Raw genomic sequence first — 12,122 nt, forward strand, 5'->3', positions numbered from 1 at the left:
TATTCTAATTTATATTATTAATGAAACCTGATTCAGATTCCACTAAGCTGATAGTGATATGTGTTTTCTCATGTTGATGTGTGTAAAACCATGTTACTTTGTTTGAGAATCTTGCATCAAGAGTGGTTCGTTCTATTATTGATCTTATATTTAACAATTCTAAAGTTAAGTGGAGGCATTGTTCTATACTTTAATTGCATTGTTTGTATTTGTAGTCATTGTCCTACTTTTATTGCAATTGCATGAATTGATCATTAAATCATGCAGCAGTAACAACAACAAAAAACCAGCAATATGTTTTTTTATTGATATCTTTATAACATACTAAGAAAATGTCTTTATACAATGTATCTAACATTAACATATACTTTTTGAAGATATAATAGTAGCTCAAAACAAAAGAATCCAAACAAAATAAATAGCACACACACTAAAATAATATGAACCCTAATAGCTCAATAAAATACAATGATACATTATCCAAATAGCATATAGTTCGTCAAATTATCATCCAAAGAACCTGATAGAATTATTAATTAAATGGAAAAAGTTTCTTTATCAAAAGTTTTAATTAAGGGTAGCAAAACATACTCAGTCAGTTAGGTATGCTCGTTTTCCTGCATGTTTTCGCAGGGCAAACCAAGATTTTAAGTCTCGTCCTCTAACATGTCTGTCACACCTCGCTTTGTTTTTTTTACAGACTTTTGTAGATGCAAGTATTAACATAAATTTTGAAATTTTTAGGCTTTAAATGTTCAGTGTCCACTTGTCCCACCTCATTGTTGTGGGACAGGTCAAGATTTTAGATCCAAACTCTCAACTAGGGGTGGAAATAGGCTAGGCTAGGCTTTAGAAGGCCTGAGTCTGGCCTACGATAAACTTTAAAGGCCTAAGCCTGGCCTAAGGCCTATCATAGGCTCAGTTTTTTGGCCTGGCCTGGCCTTTTTGAAAGTCTGGCCTGGCCTGAAAGCCTATTTAAAAAGCCTGTATCTCATTAAAATTTTCAATTAATCTATATAACTTAAACAGTCTTGTATGTCGGCCTATATGTACCTATATAAATGAACCTATTTAGCATTTGTTATATATATATATATATATATATATATATATATATATATATATATATATATATATATATATATATATATATATATATATATATATATAGGGTAGCCTATTTAGTTTTTTTTTAATATATATGCATACATGAACCAATTTATTTAACATATCTCTAATATATATGAAAATATAGGCCGGCCTATAAGGCTTCATAGGCTTTTTTAATAGCCTACTTTTAAAAAAGCCTAAGCCTGACCTCTTTATTAAATAGGCCTGGCCTGGCCTAGGCCTATGTAGGCTAGGCCGTAGGCCCCTGTAGGCCGGCCTGGCCTATTCCCACCCTTACTCTCAACAATGTTTATCTCACCCCTTTTCTTTTTACAGGTTTTTGCGGGGCGTAGATGCCTGTTTGAAACAAGTTACTTAGTAGCAAATTTTGCTTCACAAATATGAAACATGCCTGTTTGAAACCATTTACTTAGCAAATTTTGCTTCACAAATATGAAACTAACCCTACTATGAATTACCGAACCATTTTTATATCATAGGGCATGATGGAGAACCAAAACCCCACCATACCAAACACTTTGTGCCATTGGTATTGCGGATTATGGCAAATAATAAACTCGCAATATCCTCTGATATATTGTGGCAAGCCCAAAAACTGCCACAAATATCCATCATAGCACTGCAATTGCAGATATTTGATAACACTGAATTAATTGGCTTTCATTATTTTCATAAGACAAGGTCTCTTCAGCTCAAAAAGCCTACTAGAAATTAAAAAATTAAAAAGCTTAACAATACATCATTCCTCTTACCCATGCTCCAATTCTAGAAAAGTTTAAACTACATGGCTATTCCAACCACTACAATGGAAGAGTGAGGATGACTTTTCTGAAATTTATTTCTATTAGCCCAAAGCGTATACGATATTTCTGTGTCGAGCCTACAATAAGTCTTGTCATCTGTCATGTAAGAATTCAAAATCAACCCCCATGTTAAAATCAATCTCTATTTCTAGAGAGCAAAGCTTTCGTATAAAGCTGCAAAAGGAAACACAGCTTCTAGAATAAGCACATTTACATTGAAAACTGATTTACATGTGTCTAATTTGAGAGGGAGCTTTAACTGCCCCTTGAAGCAGAATCATCTTTGGGAAGAGCAACATAGTTAACTGGAATTATGTTATTCATTCTGCCACTTTCTCTACGATCCTTTGCACCCGAGGTTCCATAACGGCTTGAAAGTGTTTGCCCTCGGCGCCCAGTTGGTGTCCCAGCTATGGTGTTAGCATGAGTACTCTGGCTGAGAGGCTTCTTTGTTGCAGATTTTGAACCAAACATTGCTTCTTGCTCTACAGAAAGTTGCTCGTTAAGCCGCTTCTGCTCCTGCTAAGACCAGAATAAATAGTTGGGCAATCAAACATTTGAAGCTTACACAAACAATCAATTAAGCATACAAATTAAATCATGTGACAAAAATACTATAAAGACTTGATTTTCATTCTGAATAGAATTTTAGTTCAATGATATAGAAGTAAGATTTAAGAGAAGAACAAAAGAGGGAGTAAAAATACTATGACTGTGAGTCCTACCCGAGATTTCCGCTTCTCTTCTTCTCTCAATTGCCGCTGTACATTGTATTCGTCCAAGCTTTGCAGCAACGGAACCTGAAATAAATGTGAGTTGAAACCTGAATAATCTTTGCTCATATTACAGACAATAATATAAAATATAAGCACCATCACCTTTTCATATAAGAAAGGAATTCCTTTTTCCGTCTCCCATGCCTTCACTTTTGCAGTCAAATTCTCAACCATAGCTGCTCCGTAAAATATTTGAAAGATAGTTAGTGTTAAACCAATGAGGAAACTAGCAGCAAGTTACAGCCTAGAGCTTTGTACTTAAAAATGTATTTTCTCAAAAGAGCATTATTTTCAGCCACATATATGATATTCAAGCTATGATAAACAAGAGTGATTACTGAATCATGCTAATCTGCCAACTTAGAACATAGACTAAAAGTTTTGATTGAATTCACTTCTTTCAAAATTAGATAGTCCAACAACACCATTAAATTATAAGATTTTTACTGCCGACATCCAATATGAAAAGCACTTTGTTAGTCAATAACTGTTAGACACTTCTAAATGCCTGTCTACAGGTCACACAGATTTAGTATCTACTCGCAAACTGAAAACCTTTGTGACCTCGCCTAGTCAATCACTGTTACACACTTCTAGCTAAGGTTTGTACTCCCAAGAGCTTTTCATTTATTTAACACCATCTCAAATACTCATTAGTCAGATATAAGTAGATATTCCTTTGCCTTCTTTCACATAAAAAGTAAGGCAGACAGTTACTAGTAATGTTATAAAAATTGGACCAAATTGGAAGGTTCAACTGGCTGATCTAGGAATTGGCCAGTTTGTCAGTTGGACATTGGTTCAATCATGTTCGAACCGTAGATGTGGTTTCAACCGGTTTCTATTTATTTTACTTTAATAATACTTACTACATTTTCTATTACTCATCTAGTTTAATGATAGTTAAAACACAACCTGGAGGTCTCGTCGGTCCAATTTTGAAAATATTGAGCCCCTATATTCGCTCAAGCTTGCCCACAGCTTACTCTGGTCTACTATCTCGGTGTATTCTATACCATTACCATCTTAATTGCATTCTGATCCAAGCATATGCAGCAACTAGTTCAGAGGTTTCCCTTAACATAAAGTTGTAAATATCTACCATAATCATCAAAATTCTAGATCATCTAAAACTAATACAAATGTAAATTTTAAAATAAAATAATGACTCACATTGAATCTTGCTGACAAGAATCCGTGCTTTCTCTGCACGCTTCAAATTTTTATGTGCTCCTCTCACTGCACTATATCGATTTTCATCCTGGTATGTGAGTGAAAATGACAAATTGTTCATATTTAGTTATGTTTCTCAATATAGATCTACTAGATATAATAAAAACAATAGCAAGCTTATCAAACAATTTTAATTAATAAACTGAATATAAAACATTTGTATTTGCTTAAATGACAACTCATCAACCGAAATTTGGCGACATTATTCCAAAATTCAACATGTTATGTTCACGAGGGAAAGAAAGAAACAACAAGAAAAGAGTTACATTCCACCCTACAACAAGGTATTTTGTGCAAAAAAGAAATTTGCATAATGTATTCACCATCTTTTAGATTCTTATTCATATAAAGACCAATAATATATTCTATTTTACTAGTTAGAATTGATGTATTAACTTCTGATATCAAGGTCAAACTACACAAGTTCCATTAATAACTATCATGGATAACTAGTATATCTGTCAGTAACATTTATGATTTCATTTTCAACATAATGCAAAATAACCACAGTAGAGAATGTTTAAAATTTAATATTCGTTTATGCACCATAGACATGCGATCAACATGTATAAGCAAATTCAACTACAAATTATTCAAAGTACACAATCAAGATACATAAGCAAAATCAACTACAAATTATTCAGAACAATTAAATTGCTTAAATAGAGAACCCATGTGATGTTATCTGCATGCATATGTTATGAGTAAACTGTCAATGATCAATTGTCCTGATAACTAAATTTATGAGTGAATCCTTGAAAAAAATGATTTTGTATCTCCAATAACCCAGAGTAGGCATAAGGATATTTGAGGTTTTCAATATGGACAGTGCACAGGTCTACTCTACCCAGAGCTAAAAATCAACTTTATTTAGACGAGGGGCCCACAACGTATGAGAATCTAAGTTTAGATAATAAGGTAAAGGCCCATAAATTGTGAATAGTTAAATACTAAAAAGGAAAAGCAATTAAACAGAAATTGAATTACCACTAAGCTATTGTAACCTGTGTGCAAATGAAACTCATCCGTTTCCCTTTTGACAACAATAAGCTAAATATGAGTTGAAACAATAGTAAAAATATTTGAATATATAAATGATAAAATAACATCTAGTGTACTACTCTATGGTGATAAATTTCAACTGCATCAATTTGTGGTTTATTTGAGAATAAAATTATTAGAAATAAACTTAAGAATGGTATCTACCTTTTCATATTCATCTAACCACTTTTCCTCCTCAGCTGCAAATTTCCATTTCTCCACCCTATCTAAGATATCTCTTCTGCTTAGAGCTTGCTCTTTGGCCATTCGGATTTGATCATCCATGCTTTGAAGCAATTCAGACATATCGATATCACCTGCAATGCTATTAAAGCTTGTTAAATGAAAATCGAAACTAAGAGAAAACATTATGGATGCCCATATAAGTCTGCAACAATAGCTCCACAGGGTATTTAAGGTAAGAAAAAGGAAACTAAAGGTACATTTGTAAGTAGCCATATTTATATTTCGAGAAAAAAATTTTAATAATACTTTAGTCATAATTTATGTACCAGATTCTATGCGGCTGGTCAGAATCTGTCTAGCAGCTTCACTGTCCACATCCATATGAACTCCTCTGTAAATTTCTTCAAGTTCATTCTGTCTTTTAAACACTAATTCCTTCATCTTACTGGCTTTCAAAACATTTAAGCGCTGAACTTCAACCTCAACCTGCATTAATATAAATAATCAAGCTACTAAAATTGAAACTATGCAATTAAATTGCAATGCAAGTTCAAGTCATTGAAGGTTTCACACCTGCTTAATGACATCAGCAGAAAGGCATCCTCGGATTGACACTTCGTCAACTGATGCTGAAATTAATCTAGTAACATGGTTAAAGGCTTTTTGCTCATCAATTGGCATCTCCATAAGATCCCATAACTCTACTAAGAACTTAGTAAGTTCTTGTACCTGCAAGAAAGTAAAATTATATTCATAAATCTTCAAGAACCGGTTGGAAAAGAGTGCTCCATCATTAACCAAATTAGACATGCAATCCATTCTTATTTATTTACATGAATTAAAACAATAATATCCTTCCGACCTTATGACTCCATCCTCACGCCATATTAGAAAAAGAAGCAAACCCGTCTCATACACAAAAAGACTTGTTCCATGGGTAAAGAAAAGAAAAATCATGACATATGTTTCATTCGTTGCATTTTTTAACAGAAATTTTAACCTTATTTAATAAAAATTGAGTATTACTGATCAATACGCTTTCTTTTTATTTCAGAATAACCTTATTCCAAATTCCAATAGCTTACAGAGCAGAATACTAGAAAACAAATAATTAGGCAAGCTGAAAGAAAATAAGAGACATAGTATCAAAAGCTACTGCAACTCAATGCAAGAAATGAATGAGCTGACTAGGATGCTTATAGCCCGTTAAACACTAAACTGCACTTCTTGGTAAAGCTTTTACAGTGATAATTTGCTGTATCAGATGAGATGATTTGTATTACTTGAAATGGAAACAGTGAGACACATACAATCATACATATACATGCAGCCACAGGTATGACTTCATTCGCAGTATTTCACTAGATCAAAAAAGGTCACCTTTTGTAGCCTTTGTTGCTTTTCCTGCTTTAATGAATGAACAACCCCAGTTAATGCAGCAAGAGTGTCGTGGCTAATGCTTAGCAGTGCACCATTTGATGAATCACTCAAGCTTGGGTGAACGTCATTTAAAGTCTTCTTAAAATCAATTGACATTACTGTTGAAAGCTCGCTAATAATACTGATATGATTCTTCACTTTCAGCTGGCGCAATACCTGATTGGATTGAAAAGGAAGCAACATTAAGCTAACCATTAAAAGGAAATAAAAAAATATGGAAGTGCCAATATTATGCTACTGTGTTTTGAATTTGGTAGCACCTTTTCATTTTGCAGTTCATCGAGATGCAATTTGAGTTCTCCCAATTTCTTTGTTGTCAGATCATGTTGATCAAGATCTTGATCTTTGACATCTTTGGACTGTCCAGAGCCTGCTATTTCAGCACATATCTGAGAAATTTGGGACTTTATTTTTAAAAATTCCTTGACTCTCTCATCCTTCTTTGACCTCAAGTCCTCCAAGACAGGTCTGATGTTGGCTAATTGCTGCTTCAGAGTGCCCTTTCCCTTTCAAACGTAGAACTGAGTTAGTTGATATTTATCTACCAAAATCAATTAGCAAAGTTCTAATTGTGAAAAGGAGCGAACATGAGATTTGGAAATTCTTAAACAAGGATTGCAGTTATTAACAAACAGAAATAGAAGGAAAAATTAATTATCAAATCTGTTAATAATTACAGGCTAAAAAAATTCATAGAACGAAACACAATAATAGTTACTGAAATCGTATGATCGGATAATTTGGTCGCTGACATTAACAAAATTTAAAATGATCTCAAATTTAAAAATTGTCAATAAGGTTATTAATCTCATGAAGTTGGTCAATTTAATCCTTTAAATGGTCACAAAATGCCTAATAGGGTCGAAGGTTTAACTAATCTTTAAATGTTAATCAATTTGGTCCTTGAACTTGACACAAAATGACTAATATGATCAAATATATTCAATTTGAGGGACAAATTTGAAATATTGTTAATTTTAGGGATCAAACCCTGACCCTTACAATTCAAGGGACTAGATCAAGGATTCACAAAATGTTGTTGTAGAAATCTAATGCAAAATGGTACTTAAAGAGACATGGTAATAGCAACAGCAACAGTACAAAACAGGATGTCAAGGGAACATACCCGTGAGAACGACAAGCAATCCCCAAAAGAAGAAGCAATATTGTTGACTTCAGATTCAGCATCATCCAGCAACTTATTCAAGTTAGCTTTGTGCTTTCTGGTTTCCTCAACCTTTCTGTGATAAATGTCAAGGCACTCTTGCTCCAGTTGAAGCAGCATATTGTCTCTATCAGTGTCACTCTCCCCAATCTCATCCCATATAATCTAAAAAAAATAAAACTTTAGATCATTAATTCAATCCCCAAAGGTTCCACTCACATATCCATCAACAACTGAGCATATCATCTCATCAAAAAAACTAAACAGATCACATCATGCCTAATTCTAATGTGTTCCTTTCTCGGAAAGGATAGACCTTTGATCTTGTTTTATAGAGTAACCACCAAATTATACACAAATTTTAAGGTCAGCTTATGATTAAAGATCAATAAGATTAATCTCTAGTACCGATCATTCAATTTAAGATAACAAATTAACCACCAATAAAAAGGGGATTATCAATGTACCCTTTTCAACTGTGTGCACAGTTTCTTAGATAAATCAAGGTACTTTAGCATGCAATTGCAAAGACTAACGAGATCCATATAAGAGGTTGCATCTCCCTACAGATTCTTTTCCAAAATGCATTGACCAAGGATTAAACTATCAACCAAATAGTTATGGGCTGTGTTGTTAATATCTGATAGCGTCACGTAGAACCGGTCCCCTAAAATGCTATAGCAGTATAGCAGATAGCGAGAAAGGCGCTATTGCTAAGAATAAAAATCAGGGTGCAAAGTAAACATAAATACTCAAAATTAAAGAGATTTTCATACTTAATAATTAGAGAACTTAAAGTACATGACAATAAAACTTAAATAGACAAGAAAAACATAACATAACTAAACTAAAAGTAGGAATTAACAAACAATTGTTTGTGACCAAGAACATAATGGAATGAAGAACAGAATTCTACTGTTAAAAGGGTCCGAACTTGCTACTATATCCTTAAAAAAACAAAGGTTTTGAGGAATTTCGCCCCAAAACCCTAAAAGCGGATGCGATACCGATTTGAGTCACAAATAGCGGCTGCTAAACTCGTGGGCCAAAAGTGTCGCCCCGAACCAAACAGCCGCAATGTTATTCCACTATAGCGCCAATGTAGGCGCACTATTAACAACATAGGTTGTTAAGGGACCTAAGCATATCTCACTTATGCATAGCATGTCGGCAATTGTAATCGCCTTAGATTGAGTAATCATAGACATAAAAAGAAAATCTATTAACACTTCAATATGCTATGGCACCAGTGATGCCACTTTACCCACAGATTCACATCATAAAAACCGATACCATCCAAAAATCATACATACATACATAGTCCTCATCACTCCATTTTTCAGTACATAAAATCGGGAATTAATTACGACAACAGTATCAAATTCATGAGAGCTTAATAAAGATCCCACTAATCATATCAAAATCCGATAATTTATACAATTAATTGTCTAAACAAATGAGCTGAAAACGAAAACATAATATGATGAAATTGAAAAGGTTGAAATCAAACTGAATGTATACAGAACCTGCAATTGACGGAGGAGAGAGGCACAAGTAGTGCGAGAAGGAGAGAACGAAGGAGGTGAGGAAGCCATTTTTGCGGAGAATGAAGGCGAAGGAAACCCTAGAAAGCAGGAATCGGAAATGAAAAACCGTAACAGTTTGAAACGGTGGTGAGTTAATTGGTATTAGTAATGGTAATAATGATGAGTGAATGAAAATCCCTTAATTTGAGTTTTCTTTGAATCCTTCGACATTTCAAAACAGCGTCGAGTACTACTACACATTTCACACGACTTTACTCTTGGGTTTTGGCGCCAAACTCACTATTTTTAAATTATTAATAATAACTAATGGATTAAATAAGTTTTTTAGTCCATATATTTGATCTCTCACATTAGTTTTCATTAACGGAGGGTTACGTGGCACTGTATATATATATGAAGAAAAAAAATTAATTAAATTGTCAGTGTGGTATTTAGTGAGTCTGTAGGTCACAAATTGGGATTCACTTAAAGTAATGAAACACCATCTTCTACCTTGCCCTAAAACTCGAACAACATAAGTTTTAGCTCGTGCGTTGTTATGGTGGACCCTCTACGTGTGTGCATGATTCTTTGTTGGAAGGGTGGTCATTTCCATTTGAAAAATATTGTTGGTCTCCTTTTTAGGAAACATTCATCTCGTAGACTTGGAGGTTTCTCCCTTTTTCACTTTCTTTATTAAATGGTTGTGGTCCCATGAATGTCGTATTCTGTTATTTTGATATGCACTGTTCTCATCATTTGCTTATACTGAATATTGTATTTGTATCGTATTTGATCGTATCGTGACCTTTGACCTAGTTTGGAATTTTTTTGACCATAAGTTTATTATTGTACAGGCCATGGGTGACTTTAAGGTTGTTTTTTACACAAAGGGTTGCTCTGTAAAAGATCCTAACCTAAGATATGAAAGTGGAGATGTGTATGTATATAGTGGTCAAGATCCAGATTATTTGTCCTATTTCGAAGCATGTGAATTAATTAAAAGCATTGATACTGAGTTTGATGCTAGTTCTGTGAAAATGTGGTGGAAACATGAGGATGGTAGCTTTGAAGAACATTTGAAACCTTTTAGGGATGATGGAGATGCAATGGAGTTATCTATGTTTGCATTTGAAAATAATTATGACGTTGAGATATACACAGAGGCAAAACCAGTTACAAGCGAGGTCACTTTTGTGGATAAGGTTAGAGAGAAAGGCAAGGGGACTAACTATGATCAAGAGGTTGACAATTCTAGTGAATTTTAAGGTGAATATAGTGATGAATCTATGAAGGATTGCATTTTGATGATAGTAAGGAGGAGAGGATGAAAGGGTTTGATGAGGATTTTTGATGAAGTTGTAGATGAAGGTTTAAATGAAAGAGTTGTTGGTGAACCTTGAGATGATGTGAGATCAAGTGAACCACTGAATAACACATTTATCACAAATGAGATTGGTAAAGAGCATGTCATTCAAGAAGAATACATGATTGATGAACTTGATAGTGGGGTAGATGATGATAGTTGTGATGATAGACCTGGTGTAATTAGGTTCAAAGAAGATGAGGCTCTTGGTAAGGATTTTACTTTTAAGATTGGGATGGAATTTTCTTCATTGAAATAGTTTAAGAAAGTTATATTGGAACATTATGTGTTGATTGGAAGTGAAGTGGAGTTTGAAAAAATGATGTTGATAGGTGTATGGTGGTATGTAAGGACAAAAAGACATGTAACTATATTGTGTTGTGTAGTAGAGTTTTAACCACCACAACATTTAGAGAAAACCATGGAGTTGATTTATGAAGTTGATTCTTGAAGACATTAGAGAAAACCATTAATTAATAATAATTTAATTAATTATTTATTTTTATTTTTTAGTCAAGTTTTGAAAATAATAAAAGTGTTGCTGCTAGGGTTCGAACCCATGTGCATATAACTTTACCCATCGGTTTTTAAATCACCGAGGTGTTAAGTGACAACTTTTCTTGACGCCCTTTGTTACCTCGCTTTTAGTAGAGGTTAAATATGTAACACCCTTCTAAAACCCCGCGGAAAATTTAACAATAATCAGAGTAAAACATGAAAATGGCATTACAATCTCCAGATAAATAAAATAATACTCATGCCATGCCATAAAATAGAACGTTAAACCAAAATTATCCAGATTAACATGTTAACACGGCGGAAAATATCTTTAACATCTGAATAATGAAACAACCAGAGTCGTAGACTCAAAATACAATCATAAAAAAAACATCCAACAGTAAGAGTTTATCAAATAAATCTACATAACGTCCCCAGTGTTACACGACCAAAGCATGACACAGACCCAACTGACTCTAACGAACTACTTGACGAGCTAATCCTCACCAAGTACGAAAGCTACTCCTCAATCTGAAAATAACAACAGTAAGGGTGAGTTTCATTCGCATTAACAAATGTTATAGGAATATAAACAATACAACCTCATTCATACATTATTCACCCAAATCAATTATATTCAGATAGTATAGCAACATTCATCAAACACAACCATCCATATCAAACACATACGAATTATAACATTAGACAACTTCCATTCATGTTATAATTATGCACAACAACCTAATGCAATGCAACTAAATGCATGTGGTACCAAATATGGGACGAACTCATCTCACCGATCCACCATCGTCAAGGATACGGCGACGCCCACTAACTAATTCCACACAATGAGAATTAGCTACCACTGATCCACCATCGTCAAGGATCAGCCACATAATGATTATGAAATGCATGCATCAACCACGACATGCTCATCATCAACATTCACCGACGATT

General features: G+C 33.9%; 1 protein-coding gene across 3 annotated transcripts; it reads right to left on the minus strand.

Moving 5' to 3' along the window:
- Positions 1-1,749: 1,749 nt before the first annotated feature.
- On the minus strand, positions 1,750-9,552 carry LOC131635077 (65-kDa microtubule-associated protein 5-like). 3 transcript variants are annotated; one of them, XM_058905676.1, is made up of 12 exons: positions 9,302-9,552; positions 7,737-7,940; positions 6,871-7,116; positions 6,551-6,766; positions 5,744-5,899; positions 5,497-5,656; positions 5,150-5,301; positions 3,884-3,971; positions 2,813-2,886; positions 2,660-2,734; positions 2,166-2,453; positions 1,750-2,030 (listed from the first exon to the last, which is right to left on the minus strand). In XM_058905676.1, the coding sequence occupies exons 1-11, from the start codon at positions 9,368-9,370 to the stop codon at positions 2,190-2,192; spliced, it is 1,704 nt and encodes a 567-aa protein (XP_058761659.1). In that variant the 5' UTR covers positions 9,371-9,552; the 3' UTR covers positions 1,750-2,030; positions 2,166-2,189. The 3 variants fall into 3 exon arrangements, with proteins under 3 accessions (XP_058761659.1, XP_058761658.1, XP_058761657.1); XM_058905675.1 differs by having other exon boundaries at positions 2,149-2,453; XM_058905674.1 differs by having other exon boundaries at positions 1,750-2,453.
- Positions 9,553-12,122: the final 2,570 nt, after the last annotated feature.

The sequence above is a fragment of the Vicia villosa genome, unplaced genomic scaffold (genome assembly GCF_029867415.1).
Source record: "Vicia villosa cultivar HV-30 ecotype Madison, WI unplaced genomic scaffold, Vvil1.0 ctg.001420F_1_1, whole genome shotgun sequence".
NCBI lineage: Eukaryota > Viridiplantae > Streptophyta > Magnoliopsida > Fabales > Fabaceae > Vicia > Vicia villosa.

Bases quoted from the DNA above. Each gene is read 5' to 3' on its own strand.
- LOC131635077 (XM_058905676.1), bottom strand. From the start codon at position 9,370: ATGGCTTCCTCACCTCCTTCGTTCTCTCCTTCTCGCACTACTTGTGCC. The intron at 5,900-6,550 runs GTGACCTTTTTT...ACTTTCTTGCAG, and splicing joins AGCAACAAAGGCTACAAAAG to GTACAAGAACTTACTAAGTT. The intron at 3,972-5,149 runs GTAGATACCATT...CTCACATACCAG, and splicing joins GGTTAGATGAATATGAAAAG to GATGAAAATCGATATAGTGC.